Here is a 19,135-nt window from a genome sequence, read left to right as displayed (position 1 = left end):
GGCAAGAAATGATAAGAAAGAAACAGAAGAGGGAGAGAGAGAAAAGAGACAGAGAGAAGAGAAAGGCGGAGGACCAATGAATCGAAGTGGAAGCGTTCAAATACATTCCACACTGTCTCCGTGAATCGTGTGCCTCCACTTCTTTCACCAACGCACCCTCTCACCACTTTACACCTTCCAGTTCAACCCCCTACCCAACACCCCTCTCCCACCTCTCCACCTCTCTCTCTTTCTCTCTCTCTCTCTCTCTCTCTCTCTCTCTCTCTCAGACTCAATCTTGTGTGCTAGAACTGTTCTTGTGGTTTATTAATATGGTGTGAGCTGGGTGTTGTGAAAGACTATGGTGTTTTTCTTGGAGTCTTGATCTGGATTTTTGCTGAAGGCGGCTCCCGAGATTGAAAGGTTTCTTGTTTATATCTGGATTGGAGATTGTTTTTTCTTTTGGTTGGTTTTGTGATGCTGGGTGTTGATCGGAGGCGTTTTTGTGGTTAGGTAGTGAGCTCGAGGTGGCAAGAGAATGTCATCCATCGACTCGGGGCCACAGGGCCTGACAAGGCGGCCTTCCCGCAGCTCCGCCACCACCACCTTCTCCACCGAGGTCTTCGACCACGAGGTCGTCCCCTCTTCCCTCGGTTCCATCGTACCAATCCTCCGCGTCGCAACGGAGATCGAACCCGAGCGTCCGCGCGTCGCCTATCTCTGTCAGTCCAGTACCTCGATTCTGTTTCTTCTTTTCCTCCATTTCTTGCTGAACATCGCGCATTAGGATTTCTTGGATGTGGTAATGGCCTATTCCACCTTGTTTCTACGTGGCTTTTGATTGTGTGTTTTTTTTTCTTCTCTGATTTGGATTGGAAGGTCGGTTCTATGCGTTCGAGAAGGCGGATCGCTTGGATCCGAACTCGAGCGGTCGTGGTGTCAGGCAGTTCAAGACAGGTCTCCTGCAGCGACTAGAGCGGGTAAGATTAGGTTTTCCGTCTTCGATATTATCACCTCTGTTTGGTTGCCGAGAAAGCGTCTAATGGGAAAAAAGGATGTGCCGTTTTTCCCATCTTTAATTTTCCTCGATATTCTCAGCATCCAAACGGAGGCTACGCTGAGTCCAACTACAAAGACACAGTCAGTGCATCGTTGCATGATGATATTTCACAAGCGTCGAAAACGTGTTTAAAAGCTGATTCTATAAGCTACAGCCTATGTGAGCTTGACACGTGTTATTAAATGGTTGGTTCCTAATGTGTTAGAAAAATGCACCCTTTTTGAATTAGCATTAATTAATGACACAGCCCTCACTAATCCTAATTAGAGAAATGCGTATGAAATAAGCTTGAAGGAATGAGATAGTAGTCACCTGTGCCTCTGTAGTTGGCAGTTTGGCACTCGTTGCTGAAAAATCTATGAGATGCGGAAATGTGTAGTTTTAAAATTTCAATTAGGTTTTATGAGAATCCTCAAGATCAAGAATGATCTCCTGATTGAATGAGAAAGTGGTTGGTGGTCAGGAAAATTCGTCGAGTCTGGCCTCTCGTGTTAAAAAGTCGGATGCGAGAGAAATCCAGAGCTTTTACCAGCAATACTATCAGAACTATGTTAGAGCACTGGACAAGGGGGAGCAGGCTGACAGGTATACCCTCTTCTTAATTATCCCTTTTTTTTCTAGTGAATGCATGCCATTGATAATCTCGATTTAGTATTGTGCAATAGAATTGGATTAAGAAAAAAGGGCGTTAAGGGCCTAGTATTGATATGTGCTGCTTTGGTCGTGGTATCACTATCAGAGCCTTGATTTACGGGTTTCTTGGGTTTCTGGGGTTTAAACCTCTTCAGCTCTTTCTCCATTCATTGAGCCCACTCACTGGGCGTGACGCCTGAGAGAGGCTGCATATATATTGTTGCCCATTAGCTAAGCGTTTAAGTTTTTGGGTTAATGCCGTAGTTTAACAAAGGGGGACAAATGTGGAGGCATAATTCGGTTACCACGTGACAACAAATGGAATGAATGTTTCCCATTGTAATACGATTTCCCGTTTTTGGACAGAGCCCAACTGGGCAAAGCTTACCAGACAGCAGGGGTGCTTTTTGAAGTGCTTTGTGCAGTTAATAAGACTGAGAAAGTTGAAGAAGTTGCTCCTGAGGTTAGTCCCATCTCGAAGACGTTTTTGTTTTTCTTTGTTTTCCAAAATTGGTACTATCCTAGAGTTTCTGTATGCCAATCCTTTTGCCTTTTGTTTTTGTATTCTGTGAGCAGATTATTGCGGCTGCCACAGATGTCCAAGAAAAGAAGGAAATCTATGCACCATATAACATTCTTCCTCTCGATTCTGCTGGGGCCACACAGTCTATCATGCAGCTTGAAGAGGTCAAGGCTGCTGTGGGTGCACTATGGAATACTCGTGGCTTGAACTGGCCTACTGAATTTGAGCGGCACAGGCAGAAAGCAGGAGATCTAGACCTTCTTGACTGGCTCAGGGCCATGTTTGGATTCCAGGCATGTGGTGTTTGCATGAAGGATGAGATGTTAATCATTTACTCTCTATATGAGCATGAAGAAATGATTCTATTGGCCTTTTGTTTTAATTTGGTGATTGCAGAGAGACAATGTCAGGAACCAGAGGGAGCATTTGATTTTGTTACTTGCCAATAATCATACAGCTTTGCATCCCAAGCCTGAGCCTCTTAATAAGGCATGCACAGACCTCTCCTTTGAAGTTGTAACATTTTTGCGCTTTTTCATCTCAAATACTGATGACAACAATAGCATCACTAAAGATTTAGATGCAAATAAATGGGTTGTGTTTTTGCATGTTTAGGTAGTTACTTCTCACACCCTCGGGACAAATTTGTTAGATTCTCCTTGTTGATTTTTCCTCTCAAATATGTTATTGTAATGCATTCTGAATTCCATCTTTCTGGTAACTTCTCCTGTATATTTTTCTCAACACTTGGACAGTGGTTTAACCCATTTCTCTCGTGCAGCTCGATGAGCGAGCTATTGATGCAATCATGGACAAGCTGTTTAAGAACTACAAAACGTGGTGCAAGTTTTTGGGACGTAAACACAGTCTACGGTGAGTTGTGTCCTACATTTGTTAGTGTTCTTGTGATGCATGATTGTGCTCTTATTTGCTGAATTGGAGCTTTTTATGTGTGATTTGAGATTTGTGATAATAAATTATACAAATGTTATTGCTAATAGTCTTCCTCAAGGGCAACAAGAAATTCAGCAACGAAAGATGCTTTACATGGGTCTGTATCTCCTAATCTGGGGTGAAGCAGCTAATGTGCGCTTCATGCCAGAATGCCTATGCTACATTTTTCATAATGTGAGTATTGTTCATTTATCTAGGTCTGTCTTCTTGGTGTCTGTTAACCTATTATGCGTTTCTGTGAAGCATCATTCTGTATCACTTGTTTACTAGCAATACCCCTATCTACATTCAGATGGCATATGAGCTCCATGGCTTGTTGGCTGGAAATGTCAGCATCGTTACTGGAGAAAACATTAAGCCTTCTTACGGTGGAGATGATGAGTCTTTCCTGCGGAAGGTTATAACGCCGCTTTATCGTGTAATTGAAAAGGTATGTTAAGGGAAACATTAGATGTCTTCAATCTTTAAGTTTCTATTCTTGACATAATGTGGAGGTGGTTAATACTTATGATATTCCAGGAAGCGAAGAAGAGTAAACATGGAAAAGCTCCTCACTCATCTTGGTGCAACTATGATGATCTTAATGAGTATTTTTGGTGTGGAAAAATTTAATGGCAAATCTTCAATTCTATTGGATTGTTGATATCTTCATTTGTTTTAAAATTTGATTTTTTCCACATATCACTCAGGTCGTCTGATTGCTTCTCTCTGGGTTGGCCTATGCGCGATGATGGTGATTTCTTCAAATCAACGCGTGACATGGTGGCTCAGGTACTCTTAAATTCTAAGCAGAATCCCCTCTCACCACTCTTCTACTCAAGTTAGTTTGCTAGTTCACTGTTCGCATAATTGCAAGTTTCTCCCCCTTAATTCAAATTAGTCTATTGGTTCACGGCTTAACATAACTACTTTGCCAGGGAAGAAAGGGATCCAATAGAAAATCTGGAAGCACGGGTAAATCATATTTTGTTGAGACACGGACATTCTGGCACATCTTTCGAAGTTTTGATCGTTTATGGACCTTTTATATACTGGCTCTGCAGGTATTTAATTGCAGCAGAATATAAATACTAAGAGACACTATCTTTTCTCTTTACTTTTGGCTACATTTATTAATAATGAAATATTTGAAACTGTTTTATTGCAGGCAATGATAATTATTGCATGGCATGATAATCTTTCACTATCGGACATCTTTCGAACGGATATGCTGCATAACCTTTCCAGTATTTTCATCCCAGCATCCTTCCTTCGCTTCCTTCAAAGTATAATATTCTAACTTAGTTGCTACTATGCTCAAGTTGAAACATCAATAATGAAGCATTTTGAATCCAATAAATGTTGTTACAGTTGATGCTAGATATAATAAATCCAAAGATTTTAAGTAGCATGACTTCTAGTACAATGCATTCTTTGTTAAAATTCCTTCAATATTTTATGTTTGAATAACATAATAACGAAGCAAAAAATTTAATATAGTCATAATTTAAGCCACACAGATTCCTATGTGTTGATGAAACGAGCAAAAAGGAGGAAAAAATTGAATAAAAAAACTTGGTTGAGTTCTGCTATAAAATTTAATAAATGAATATATACTGTCATATTTCAACTTGTGTTCAAATGCTAGTTCCTTAAATGATTGATGCAGTATCATGTGGTGGAACAGATATTAGTTTATCTGTGATTATGTCTTAGAAAATTTTTCTTTCAATGTTTTGGCATCATTTCTTTTTATATTTATAGACAGATTAGAAAAAGGGGCAAATCTTGAAAATTTTCTGAAAGCCTTGTAAAACTGAATATTTTGGTTTATTGGATACACATTTGGTTTAAACATATAATGACTATAGAGATTTTGTTTGTTTAAAGAAATTATGTAGAAAAAGATATCAAGGAATTTCAAGTTTATAATTTAAATTAATTACTGGAAGTATGTTCAGAATTACACCCCATTTTTTTTTTTTTTTTTCCGGGAGTATTCAATTTAAAGGTCCATGTCTTCATTTTCAAAAAGCAGATTGCTTTACTATTGACTTGTTTTTGTGTATCTTGTTGTGATTTGCACATTCAGTGATTACTGAATTGTTGGGGAGCCTATTTTGGGGTGGTCTAATAAAAAATGACTCTTCCTTGAAGCAGAGTGGGCATCCAAAGACTATCCCTTAAACCTCCTCCTCTTGTTGGTTGTGATAGTGCCATTAAAATATCTTGTTTCTTTGCAAATTTATCTACTGTTGGAAACTTGACTACACATATGCACCCACTTATCACCTATGAATTTATTTTTTATTATAGGATTTTTATTCTTGACAAAGCAAAGAAAGATGAAAAGTTTTGTTAGTTGGCTTGAAAATCTACATAGTTACGACTGGAAAATTTAAATATGTTTGAATTTCTTAAATCATTTCATCAGGAATGTCCTGGAGTCATAGCTTGCTTCTTTTCTTTCAGATATGTAGGATATATTTAGTTGTCTGAAGAATGCCACTTAGTGATTATGCTGAAAAAGGAAAAGGTGCCATTTAGTGATAATGCTGAAAAAAGAAAAAGCTACCATTTTTGTGGATCTTCATTTTCAGATTAAGCATTGAGTTTAAAGTATTGAGGAAATGTTCTTATTGGTTCTTCTTATTTCTGTCTTTATAATTTAGGTATTTTGGACCTTATTCTGAACTTCCCGGGCTATCATAGGTGGAAGTTCACTGATGTGCTGAGAAACATTCTCAAGATGGTTGTTAGTCTTGCATGGGCTGTCATTCTTCCACTGTTCTATGTGCATTCCTTTGTGGCCCCTAACAAAATTAGAGATGTGCTGTCACGGCTTCATGAAATAAAGGGCATTCCTACTTTATATGTTGTGGCTGTGTTTTTATATTTGCTTCCAAATTTACTGGCAGCAGTGTTGTTTATTTTTCCAATGCTCCGACGTTGGATTGAGAACTCAGACTGGCATATCATAAGGTTTCTTTTGTGGTGGTCACAGGTATATATCCATGTTTCTCTGGGTTACTTTTCTATTTTTCATCTATTTATATATCATTTTTATCTATCGAAGGTCTGATTGTTTAACTGTTAGAGAATTGTGGTATGATTTGTTTAATTAAAATATGGAATCAAAGCATACCAAGACCCTATGAGTGAAAATTAATATTATTTTCTAAGAAGCATCTCTGACTGAATTATGTACATAATTGAGCAGCAGTTCATGTGCAGAGTTATCTTCCAGTTATTAAATTCTGGGGCTTTATATAGGATGCAGTCTTGAACTCAAGCATCTGATATAGGAAGGACTTAAAGATTTTCCTTTAGCTACCAGACCTTGTTCTTAGTAAGAAATTTTCTCACATGAGAAGCTCTTTTATATAAATGATTTAGTAATTGAAGAATTTATGCAATATTGAGTTGCAAAGTTGCTAGTAATTTCCACTTGCTTGCTGCAGTCATGGATATAGAAATTGCATAACGAACTAAAATGTCTATTCAATGAAATTGAAGTGGTTTCTGGCTAGAACTGCAAGCCTCTCTCATGGTTATGAAATGGAGCTTCCAATTTGCTCTTCATTGCATCAAGTATTTATTCTTGACTGATTCAGGTTTCACAACATTCTATATACTAATAATTTTTTAATGAAACCAACCTGGTGCCATGATTTACAAGTAATAGTCTTTTTCTTTACTATTTAATGGTGTTTGCAAGATTTATTTTATATTACTAATATAAGAATGTAGGTTTTCAATAGATAAATACATGCAGATTTGTTAGATGGCCATTTTAGGGAAATTGAGCATAATAAATTAATCGGTTGTATCAATAAAAAGGTCAGCTTTGCAGTTATTCCTTTGATGTCAAAAGATATTGAGTATATGGATCTTTGTTAATCTTCAGTGGGGCTTTAGTAGAATGTGCTTACAATTTACAATTGATATTCACAGGATTAGATGAATGCATGAAATGGAGTCTGCATCATAACTTTTGTAAAAGTATTTTCTAGTACTTAATAAAATGTGTATACTTTATATGTTAAATTATTAGAGAGCCTAATATTTTTTGAAACAGACAATCATTTACTAACACTTTGTGGTACTTCCTCGCATAACATTTTCAGGATTATAACCACTGCCTGGTTCTGTGCTCTCATATTTCATTTTCTTAAGGTATAAACATGTATAGCTTCATCTCATAAATGAATCTGTTTCTTTTCTACAGCCCAGGATTTATGTTGGAAGGGGGATGCATGAAAGTCAATTTGCACTTCTAAAGTGAGTTTGATAAAGAATTTTTCTTTTCTTGGATCTGGATTGATAAATTATTGGGGTTTAATTGGTTGAGGTTTGCTTCTCCACTTAAATATATTTTCTGTTTTAGGTATACTATATTTTGGGCTCTACTTCTGTGTTCCAAATTTGCATTTAGCTATTTTATTCAGGTAATTGTCAGATCTTTTATTGTTATGGTTCATAGAGAATAGAGATATGTGAGGCAGGTGGGTTCTCTTTAATCCATTATGTATTGTTTCTCCAGATAAAACCTTTGGTGAAGCCAACAAAATCTATAATGCGTATCAACCTTGTTCATTATGCTTGGCATGAATTTTTCCCTCAAGGTATTCATCTGTTATTGGTCATTGTTGTCGTTGGCTTCCTTTTTATTTGTTTGTGGTTTGATGTTGACATAACTCTGTCGATGCAGCTAAAAAAAACTATGGTGCAGTTGTCTCTCTCTGGGCACCAGTTGTTTTGGTGTGTCTTATCATTTCCTTTTTAATTTCAAACATTCATTACTTGGCTCAGCTTCTGTTTGATTCATATCTTGTCCATGGTGAAGTATCTCATGTGATTTTCCAAGTTTTATGCAGGTTTATTTTATGGACACTCAAATTTGGTATGCTATTTACTCAACCTTGTATGGTGGTATTGTTGGGGCCTTTGATCGTCTTGGAGAGGTAGTCTTTTTGAATGTTGTTTCCTATATTCTTTTATGACTCTTTATCAACTGTTCTCAGGCCATTCAGGCAGGTATTCTTTTAGTTTATTTGGAATGGATTGTTTGCCTGCCATTGTCACTTGTGAAAACACGAGTCACGGTTGCTGGGGCTGGAGTGATATAAGTTTAAAATCTTACTTGAGATGGTGTTGGATGGGAAATGACATCTTTGGGATCTATTAAGAGATTGTATTCTTGTATTAGATCCAAGGTTATCATAATCAATTTCGGATTCTTAAAATCTTTCGTTTTTTTTATTCCTATCCAATATAGTTTCCCTTTCCATCTCTAATGTCAGAATTGTCATAGACTTGCTATAGAATCATTAGACATGGGAATTGGTTCATATTCAAGCATATTATTAATTACTTTTATGGTGAAGTATTTGCTTGAGCCATTAGGTTGGCTTTCTGAGGAAAGGATGGGTTATGAATATCATTTCATTTTATTTAAATTTAAAAACAAAAATTTTAGATTTGTGTGTTTTTAACAAACTCAGCTGGGTTCACTTTTATTTATCCTTGTGGGCCTCTTGCACACTCACCTTTAGGGGTGTTCTACTCATTGTTATTCAACTCAGCTGGTACTTGGTTTGGAATTCAAAAGAGGTGGATATTATGAGAGAGTTTTGAGTCTTGAGGAGATTTGAGGTTGTCTATATGTATAGTCTTCCTTGTACAGCATAGGTATTTATTCTTTTGTGTGATTTTTGTAGTAAGAGGGGAGGACCTCTCATCCTTCTCTTGTACTTTTTCCCTTTCTAATATATATCTTGTTTCCGACCAAAAAAAAAGGGTAAATAATGTAATTTGCATGACATTGACACTTTGACTAGTTGATGCTTGTGATGATTTTAATACATTAACAGTGTTGCTAGCTGTATTTATTGCAGATACGAACTCTAGGGATGCTAAGGTCTCGGTTCCAGTCTCTACCTGGTGCTTTCAACACATGTTTGGTGCCCTCTGATAAGACAAAGAAAAGGGGGTTTTCTTTATCAAAACGTTTTGCTGAGGTTGAATCTCTTGTTCCTAAAAAATTAATATTTAAGCACATTCTAAGAAGAGGAGAAACTTTTGGATATAATAATTTTGTCTTTATATCTGAACAGGTTCCAGCAAGCAGGAGAAGTGAAGCTGCAAAATTCGCTCAGATATGGAATGAAGTGATATGTTCTTTCCGTGAAGAAGACCTCATAAGTGACGGGCAAGGCCTCCATTGGGTTGAATGGTTTTTCTGTTCAGCCTATTAGTTTTTTTTGTTTATTATGCTGAAATTAAACTGGGTGTTGTTTTGATCCAGGGAGATGGATATGTTGTTAGTTCCTTATTCATCAGATCCTAGCCTGAAAATAATTCAATGGCCACCATTTTTACTTGCTAGCAAGGTCGGCACAGTCCTCTTAAAATTTCTGATATTTGTTACTTTCTTCTCCTGTAACGTTTCAATCACCTTTGCAGATCCCTATAGCACTGGACATGGCTGCTCAATTTCGATCCAGGGATGCTGATCTTTGGAAGCGTATATGTGCGGATGAATATATGAAATGTGCTGTGATTGAATGCTATGAATCTTTCAAATATCTCCTGAACATTTTGGTTGTTGGAGAAAATGAGAAAAGGTTGTCTTTGATACTTTTCTCTGCAAGCAATTTGCTAGCATTAAGTGTTGTTCATTATTTGATCCTTCTAGTAAGACATGTCTTCCATAAGATTTGTTTCCTAGATTAATACCAAGAGTTGAAGAAATTCTGATTTTCAAGTGTATCTCATTTTTGGTCTATGTCATCCTTTAAATGCTCAACTTAGTGGCATCCTTAGAGCCATGGTTCAGCTTATAATCCCAATATATGTTTATAGTTTTTCAGATGTATATTCTTTTTATACCTAAGTTGGTAAAAGAAATATAATGTATCATAAAGGTTTCTAAATTTTTTGCCTCTCTGGCCATGTTAGATGGCCTGGATGCACTTGTTTGCTTGTTATTGTTAGTCTGATATGCATTCTTGATTTGTTACCCAATAGCTTAAGCTTTTGGGTCAATTGGTGGATTAACATAGTATTAGAGCTCTGGTTTGCTAGGGGTCCCAACGTTTGAGTTTCTATTGTATATTCCCTCATTTATTTCTTTGTGATCCATGGCTGGCCAAGCTTTTAGGTCAGTCGGTGGCTTAACAGTTACAACATAATCGTGTTTTTTTGAAGTTGAATTGCTTGGTCACTGACAGCCATAGTTTATCTCCTCCTTGAGTACAATCTGATGCTTGAACCAGATATTCTGAAGAGTAGCATTGCATCCTGCAGGATTAGAACTTGAAAAGAAGATTTTCTTTATTATGTCTATTTCATATTGATTCATATAAATACTGTCATTTTCATTCTCTTGTTCCAGTATTAGTATTTTTAATTCTTTTCTTTTATGTTACAGGATGATTGGCATCATTATTAAAGAAATTGAAAGCAACATTTCAAAGAACACGTTTCTTGCAAATTTTAGAATGAGTCCTTTGCCTACTCTTTGCAAGAAATTTGTGGAACTTGTGGAGATCTTGGTGTGTTGTGTTTCAAAAAATGCTATTCTTTTCTGCTTTATATATTAATAAATATAAACATCTTCATTATTATGTATAGATGCTTACCATGTTCTTTTCTTTTATTTTATAGAAAGATGGTGACCCGTCCAAGCGAGACACTGTGGTGCTATTGCTACAAGACATGTTAGAAGTAGTAACCCGTGATATGATGGTGAATGAGATTCGGTTGGTGAACTGGCTTTGATATAATTGGATTACAGTTATTCTTTTGATTTGCATTTAGAATTTTATCTGGACAAAGTCTTTATATCATTGCATCTTTACAATGCTTGCGTTTTCATATGTAATATTTGTCAGTGAATTGGCGGAACTTGGTCATGGTAACAAGGATTCTATCTCTAGAAACCAACTTTTTGCTGGTACCAACCCAAAACCAGCTATAATATTCCCTCCTATCGTTACAGCCCAATGGGAAGAACAGGTAAAATAATCTAAACCAGTCTATATTTCTTGATCCCTTGTTTTCCCTAATAGATTATATATTGGTTTGCTTATTATTGTTTCAGATAAGACGTCTCTATCTCCTCTTGACGGTAAAAGAATCAGCCAGTGATGTTCCAACAAACCTTGAAGCAAGAAGAAGAGTTGCATTCTTTGCTAATTCATTGTTCATGGATATGCCCCGAGCTCCTCGAGTCCGTAAAATGCTTTCATTCAGGTCTGGATCATGTTTCCTTTGTATGGGCATATAATATATGTTGATTTGGTAAGACTACGTTTTCTAAGACAATGGGTTGTCAGAAATGCTTCTTTCTTCATGGATATGCCCGCTTGTTAAATTACTCTGAGTTCAATCATCTTCTCCATCCTGCACATATTCAAGAATAATGGAGCACCTAAAGATTGCATGAGCTAAGGAAAAGATCTATGTACAGCTAGTTATGGTTGATGCTTCTGTTGCTTTTTATTAATTTTCTTCTTCTTTTTTTTTTTTAATTAAAAAATGGTAGCATATAGTGCTATCATATCCATCATAAATCTGTAAAAGCCACCTAGAATTACTTATTGATTTAGAACAAAACTTGTCCAGTTATGTTGTTGGTCACATCCTGAGTACTGTTAATTTTTTAAGCTATTGTAATTCTTCACTTGTCACATCTTTATAAACATTTTGCTTGCCATTGGCAGTGTCATGACTCCATATTATAGTGAGGAGACCGTCTATTCTAAAAGTGACCTTGAGATGGAGAATGAAGATGGTGTATCAATCATATACTACCTACAAAAAATCTTCCCAGGTTTCAAATATAATAAACTTCTGAAGCAGCACTCTGATTCACATATGATGAACTCTTGTTTTAAATGGCTTCAATATGGTTGCTATTACTGATTTGTCAGATATATTGTAACTTTCTTAGATGAATGGAATAACTTCATGGAGCGGCTGAATTGTAAAAAAGAGAGTGAGGTCTGGGAAAATGAAGAGAACATTTTGCATCTACGTCATTGGGTGTCCTTAAGAGGACAGACCCTCTGTAGAACAGGTAGATTCTTAATTATCACCTTCAGGCTTGTCTTTCACATTTGTCTCTTATTAATACATATTGTTTTTGCAGTTAGAGGGATGATGTATTACCGAAGGGCACTGAGGCTTCAGGCCTTTCTTGACATGGCTTCTGAAAAAGGTTAGGGAGTAGGAAAACTTTTTCTGACAATATTAGAATGTCTGACATGTGAGAGGGGCGAATCATCATTTTTTCTACTCCTTGCGCCTTTGGGTTTTGTTTATTTTTTCTTTTCTTATAATAAACAAATGAATAGAGATAAGATGAGTACCAAAAGAAATACAAAGTCTTTCAATGAAAGATTCAACTTGTTAATACCAAGTACGAAGCATCTCTGTGATTCCATGCACCCTAATTCAAGATCCTAAGCTTCCCATAAATTCAGCAACAGGTATAAGAGAAAAATTTGATTGAGATGTTTTGCAGTTAAAGCCTAATCAAATTATTATAAGACAAATAAGCTGGACGGTATGTTGCAACCAAAATCTAGAAATGTGCCTACTTGTCTGAAACAATTAAATAATAGGTGTATTCTTTAAGAAACAGAAAATCAGGGCCTCTGGTTTCAAGGAGAGAACTGGGCTTTTAGTGAGGGAACTCACAGCAATCAACATATTTTATTATCATGAGGTCACTGTTTCCATTTCTCTGTGCAATCATAAAATCCCTTAACTGTCTCTTGTATAAGGAGAGAACCATTTTTTTTTCTTCCTCTTATCTTAGTTTAACCAAACATAGCAAATTAATTAGTAGCTTAAGAGATTCTAGAGAGTGAAAACAAAATTAGGTTTATGATTTGATGTCAAACATCTAAGGTAAACAGCTTTGACCTGTGGTTTCTAAAGAAGTATAGCATGTATTGGCATATAACTTTTTAGTGTTTTCAACCTGTGGTCTCTGCCTTGTGTATATGTATGCTTTTAAATCTACATCACTGAGGTTATGCTTTGTGGTGTCCACTGAGTTATTTTTGGAGGTATTGGTTCCTGACACGTTATGTTGTGAACTGATCAGAGATTCTGGAAGGCTACAAAGCTTTTACAGTTCCATCAGAAGAAGATAAGAAAAGTCAGAGATCCACATATGCCCAATTAGAGGCTGTTGCTGACATGAAATTCACATACGTGGCTACCTGTCAGAACTATGGGAATCAGAAGCGGAGTGGAGATCGCCGTGCCACAGACATTCTGAATTTGATGGTTAAGTATGTTGTCCATCTAGTGAAGTTCTCCTGCAACCAACTTCGTTGAAAATTTTCTTCTATAAGTTCCATTTATTTGAGAACCTGATTCTGGTGGTTGTCTACAGCAATCCAGCTCTCCGAGTAGCATACATTGATGAAGTTGAAGAAGGAGAAAATGGAAAGGTACAGAAAGTATATTACTCGGTCTTGGTTAAAGCTGTTGATACACTTGATCAGGTAATTATCCTTAAAACCATAACAAAACCACCTTGTTCACTTACCATGAATGCTGATTGCCTCTGTTTCCTATCCTATAGGAAATCTACCGTATAAAATTGCCGGGCTCGGCAAAAGTAGGAGAAGGGAAGCCTGAAAATCAGAACCATGCTATAGTTTTTACACGAGGTGAAGCTCTTCAGACCATTGACATGAATCAGGTAAAATTCTAGAAATGTGAATAACATTAAAGTTATACTATGGATGTTTCAGGCAATTGGTCATGATTCACCATGCCTACTTTTGTTATAGGACAATTACTTGGAAGAAGCTTTTAAAATGCGTAACCTTCTGGAAGAATTTAAGGAGGATCATGGAGTGCGTCCACCTTCAATTCTAGGTGTTCGTGAGCATATCTTTACTGGAAGGTTGGATGGCCATTTCCTGTTTTGGAACTATGAGCTGTTTTTTTGGAAGTAAGATCCTGTTTTTTTTCTATTATTTCTGACATTTTAGTACATCATCACTGCAGTGTGTCTTCTTTGGCTTGGTTCATGTCGAATCAAGAAACAAGCTTTGTCACCATTGGACAAAGAGTGCTTGCAAGACCTTTGAAGTATGTTTTTCTTCTGTATTTACCTTCTCATGTTATACAATTGGTAATCATTTCAAGAAAGTTATGTGATGGCAGCATTGATGTTACCCACAAAAAATAAATGGAATAAGATTATACAATCATTGTGTGATGGTACACTTATATTGAAGATTGTTGATGTACGACCAGAATCATATAAAAACTTTTGGAAACCCTTTAAAATGTGTCTTATTATTCCAACAAAAAGATCTGTGCTCCCTGCTGCATCATTTTGATTTCACCGCTAAATCCTCCTCAATCTCTGCAGATGAGTTTTAACAGCCTATAATACCTGCCTTAGAAGGAGACTGATATATTCTTTGCTTTCCTTCATATGAAACCATTTAATTTTATCCGGGTCACAGAATTTTATTTGTTTCTCAAAGTTGTATTGGTTGGTTTTAGGGTTCGATTCCACTATGGTCATCCTGATGTGTTTGATAGACTTTTCCACATTACTCGTGGTGGCATTAGCAAGGCTTCTGCGGGCATTAATTTGAGCGAGGACATCTTTGCTGGTAGCATTCTCAATGCATCCCCCGTCTTAGAGGAATGTAATTTAGTTTACTTATTGATGACTGTTTTTCCTCCATAGGTTTCAATTCAACACTAAGGCGTGGGAATGTTACTCACCATGAATATATTCAAGTGGGGAAGGGACGTGATGTTGGGCTCAATCAAATCTCACTGTTTGAAGCAAAAGTGGCCTGTGGCAATGGGGAGCAGACACTCAGTCGAGATGTCTATCGATTAGGTCACCGTTTCGACTTTTTCCGCATGCTGTCATGTTATTTTACAACAGTGGGATTTTACGTCAGCTCAATGGTAACTCCTGTTTACAAACACATTATAATCTGGAAGAAATTGGACATCTGCTCTGAATATTTGAATTAGAAGCCAAATTATGTTATAGGTTACATTTTTTTTTTTTTACTAAATTAGTATACATATAAGCCCTAATAAACACTTAATACTTTTGAGCTAGGTTGCAAAAACTCGCACCTCTTGGATAGAATTCTTAATTTTGCATATGTTTGCCACTCTAGTTGCTTTGGATATGCTGGCTGTAAGGGTAACCATGGAACAATTTATAAAAATTGTACTTCAAAGGGAACCGACGACAACAGCAAGGGTTTAAATTGGAAACACAGTGTAACAACACTGGGATTTAAACTTGTAACTATAAGGCTGTCTCTTTCCTTATTAATATGTGCACATTCTTGATTTAGGCTGTTCTTTTAGTTTGTTTATATCTTAGATTTACAATTATTATGTTCGTATAATTTGGATGTGGTCATGCCATTTTGAATTTTATGTACTGGTCTGCATTGAAGTCCATGAAGCATCTTTTAGAAATATCTTATGAACTGAAGGAAGACTGTATGAAATAGTTCATCGCTGTCCATTCCCACTTTCTGTCTGGCACTTGATAAGATATTCTTGCAAATTCAAGATACATGGACTGTTAGCACATTTGCAATTCATTTCTTCTCTTTTCCCTGTTTCAAAGAGGCGACTGAGGGATTTTTAGAACCCAAACAAATATTTATTTAGATAGCATTTTTGCCTCTATGAGCAACCACCATTTAATTTTGAACCACTTCTCTAACTGAGAATTTGATTTCTGTAGGTTTGCATGAAACCCTCATTAGTACTACCCTCCATTTTCAAGAAATTTTTTTAGGAGTTTGGACAGAGGGGGTGTCTTTCCTCCCCTGTATGATATGCTATGCAGAACACTATGGACAGATTATGAGAAAGTTTACCAATTTTGTTTGGCATAACTTCTCTTCCACTTCTTCAACTCACACAAACTCCTTTCTGCTTTCCAGATTGTTGTCATTACTGTCTATGTTTTCTTGTACGGCAAACTGTACCTATCACTGAGTGGATTAGAGGAGGCAATAATTAAGTTTGCTAGGTCTAAAGGAGATCATGCTCTGAGAACAGTTATGGCTTCACAATCCCTTGTTCAAATAGGTCTTCTGATGGCTTTGCCCATGCTCATGGAGATTGGACTTGAAAGGGGCTTCAGAACTGCATTAGGTGACATGATTATCATGCAGCTTCAGCTGGCCTCCGTCTTCTTCACCTTCTCACTTGGAACGAAGGTGCATTATTTTGGGCGCACAGTTTTACATGGTGGGGCTAAGTACAGAGCCACTGGCCGTGGTTTTGTTGTACGGCATGAGAAGTTTGCAGAGAACTATAGAATGTACTCAAGAAGCCATTTCGTGAAAGGAATGGAGCTGATGATATTGCTTATAGCATATGAGGTTTATGGGTCAGCAGCTAGTGATCCTGCTACTTATATTCTCTTCACGTGCTCAATGTGGTTCCTTGTGGCTTCTTGGTTGTTTGCTCCTTTTCTTTTTAACCCTTCAGGATTTGAATGGCAGAAGATAGTGGATGATTGGGATGATTGGTCAAAGTGGATGAACAGCCGAGGGGGTATTGGTGTTCCGGCAAACAAGAGCTGGGAGTCCTGGTGGGAGGAGGAGCAGGAGCATCTTCAGTACACTGGATTTCTAGGACGGTTCTGGGAGACTGTTCTTTCTCTGCGCTTCTTTATCTATCAGTATGGAATTGTTTATCATCTACATGTGGCCAATGGTGATAAAAGCATTGTTGTAAGTATATCACCTATATATTGGCATATTGGGTTTTATTGGTTTTATATGCTGTCCAAGAAAACTTTCAACCGACTTTCAGAAATTTCACAATTTCAGTTTGATTATCAACCATTTAAAAATTTAGTCCTTCCTGGTTTATCATTGAAATAGTTGTGATCTTTTTTTGACTTTTTTTTAAAAAAAAAAAATTGATATTGCTTTTGAATCAAAATTAAACCCTTGTGTTGCCAATTAAGATCTATGAGTGCACAAAAAGGATGCACACAACTATCTGTTACTTGTCAGATCGAGATTGTAACAGCAGGGTGATTGCAGTAGTCTAATAAATAATCTCTCTCATGATGACTACTCACTTATGATAGAGTTCCTTTATGGTGCTGTGCACTTTGACTAGGCTAAGATGTTAAAAAGTTAATTGCTTTAACACAGATTGCAAGATTATTGAGCTTGTTTATTGTGATGATTAAGATGTAATTAATACAGTAATAATGTTTTTGTCTAATTTCCCTATCATTTCAGGTTTATGGTCTTTCATGGCTGGTCATTGCTGCTGTGATTATCATCTTGAAGGTAAGTACTCACATCCCAAATGGCGAACCTGTGTGATAAAGATTATCCTGAACGAGAAGACTCTGATTCATTGATTTCTGGTTATCTTTCTAAAATTTATTTCATTAATTTATGCATCCTGCAACTGCAGATTGTGTCTATGGGTAGGAAGAAGTTCAGTGCAGATTTCCAACTGATGTTCAGGCTTCTGAAGCTGATCCTGTTCATTGGGTTCATAGGCACCCTGGTGATACTATTTGTATTCCTGAGTCTCACAGTAGGAGACATCTTTGCCAGCCTACTGGCCTTCATACCAACTGGATGGGCACTTCTTGGGGTACATTTCTCATGCTCTATGTTTCATTTTGCATATTGCATGATTATTCAAAGAAACTGCATTTAAGCAACACTGCTAAACTTTGTATTATGGTATATGCAGCATATTTGCATTCATATGCATTGTTTTGATTTTGAAAATATCTTTTATGAACTTTTTAAACTTTGCTTTGATTTTTCACCATTTTGTAATTAATAGATATCTCTGAATCTTGAGATTTCTTTTTGATGAAATGTTATATTCCATTCAATTAAAAAAAGAGTAAAATTCATGTGACAGGGTTCTTTTTCAGTTATAGATTTTTCCATGATGAATGTTGATCTACCAATTTGCCAAAAAGCTTAAGCTTGTGGGACTTGGGTTTACAATGTATAACATGACCTTTAACACCCTCCCACACTTGTGGCCCCATACCCACACTTGGAGAGATACACAAGCCCATAGGCAAACAACCACAATTAGTCTCTTTTAAGCTTAATAAATTGAGAAAATAAACATGCGGTGATGTGGTTCAAACACTAGACCTCCCGCTAAATGAGGTCTGATACCATATCATGTTGGATATGGGAAATAAGAGTGTCTCATTCGTCAAGGACCACCGTACAAAGCAAAATAACTAAACTACCCCTTATCCAATAACAATACTAATATCTCTTTAACAGACTTCAAAAAATAACTACCCTTTTAATTTTTATTTTTTTTTATTGTTAGATTCAGCTGCAATTTCGGTGTTATTTTCTACTGTTTTATACTCTAAATATGCTGTTGCATGACAGATATCACAAGCATTGAGGCCAGCAGTGAAGGCCTTAGGAATGTGGGGGTCTGTAAAAGCTCTAGGACGAGGATACGAATACATGATGGGGCTGTCGATCTTTGCACCAGTGGCTATCCTGGCATGGTTCCCATTTGTCTCAGAGTTCCAAACCAGGTTGTTATTCAACCAAGCCTTCAGCAGAGGACTTCAGATCCAACGTATCCTTGCTGGTGGGAAGAAGAACAAATGAAACTAGCAGAGTGAGGCTGTGATGATAGAGCCCAGCAAGAAGAGACAAAAAGTGACTGATTAAAGGAGACACAGAGAGACATTGAAGCCAAATGACAGAGATGGAGAATGCATACTGTGATATATGTGCTCAAATAGGTGTTTTCTCTCTACCTCCTGTTTCTTCTGCTTCTGCTTGGAACCCTCCTTGTACTGTGTGGGGAAAAAAAACAATACCAGTTGCTTGTCTGTAAAGTCACTTAGAGCAGCCAATAAATGCTTCAGTACCATGTTTTCACTGCGCTCATAGGGCAAACCTGCCTGCTATTGAAATCTTCTCTGCAAAGTCCCTAACACATTCACCAAC

At 36.9% G+C, this 19,135-nt stretch overlaps 1 protein-coding gene across 1 annotated transcript; it reads left to right on the top strand.

Moving 5' to 3' along the window:
- The first annotated feature begins 45 nt into the window (after positions 1-45).
- On the top strand, positions 46-19,075 carry LOC100248918 (callose synthase 5). The gene is made up of 42 exons (XM_002274301.4): positions 46-402; positions 493-701; positions 859-959; positions 1,503-1,624; positions 2,039-2,135; positions 2,249-2,488; positions 2,592-2,684; positions 2,977-3,068; positions 3,197-3,323; positions 3,442-3,579; positions 3,669-3,745; positions 3,839-3,920; positions 4,067-4,192; positions 4,297-4,414; positions 5,801-6,132; positions 7,357-7,409; positions 7,516-7,576; positions 7,672-7,753; positions 7,840-7,889; positions 8,006-8,092; positions 9,026-9,148; positions 9,245-9,339; positions 9,436-9,520; positions 9,594-9,754; positions 10,561-10,684; positions 10,797-10,891; positions 11,024-11,147; positions 11,233-11,384; positions 11,855-11,964; positions 12,085-12,210; positions 12,283-12,351; positions 13,246-13,435; positions 13,540-13,651; positions 13,732-13,851; positions 13,943-14,058; positions 14,163-14,246; positions 14,670-14,782; positions 14,860-15,089; positions 16,097-16,894; positions 17,417-17,467; positions 17,598-17,783; positions 18,560-19,075. Exons 2-42 carry the CDS (start codon positions 518-520, stop codon positions 18,788-18,790), a joined length of 5,757 nt encoding a protein of 1,918 aa, XP_002274337.1. The 5' UTR covers positions 46-402; positions 493-517; the 3' UTR covers positions 18,791-19,075.
- Positions 19,076-19,135: the final 60 nt, after the last annotated feature.

This window comes from Vitis vinifera, chromosome 4 (assembly GCF_030704535.1).
Source record: "Vitis vinifera cultivar Pinot Noir 40024 chromosome 4, ASM3070453v1".
NCBI lineage: Eukaryota > Viridiplantae > Streptophyta > Magnoliopsida > Vitales > Vitaceae > Vitis > Vitis vinifera.
Note: the sequence above shows the minus strand (reverse complement) of the source record. Positions and strands in the feature narration are given on the sequence as shown.

Excerpts from the sequence above, each read along its gene's own strand:
- LOC100248918 (XM_002274301.4), top strand. The coding sequence starts at position 518 with ATGTCATCCATCGACTCGGGGCCACAGGGCCTGACAAGGCGGCCTTCC. Across the intron at positions 9,340-9,435 it reads GAAGACCTCATAAGTGACGG|GGAGATGGATATGTTGTTAG; the intron begins GCAAGGCCTCCA and ends GTTTTGATCCAG. Across the intron at positions 11,148-11,232 it reads CAGCCCAATGGGAAGAACAG|ATAAGACGTCTCTATCTCCT; the intron begins GTAAAATAATCT and ends TTATTGTTTCAG.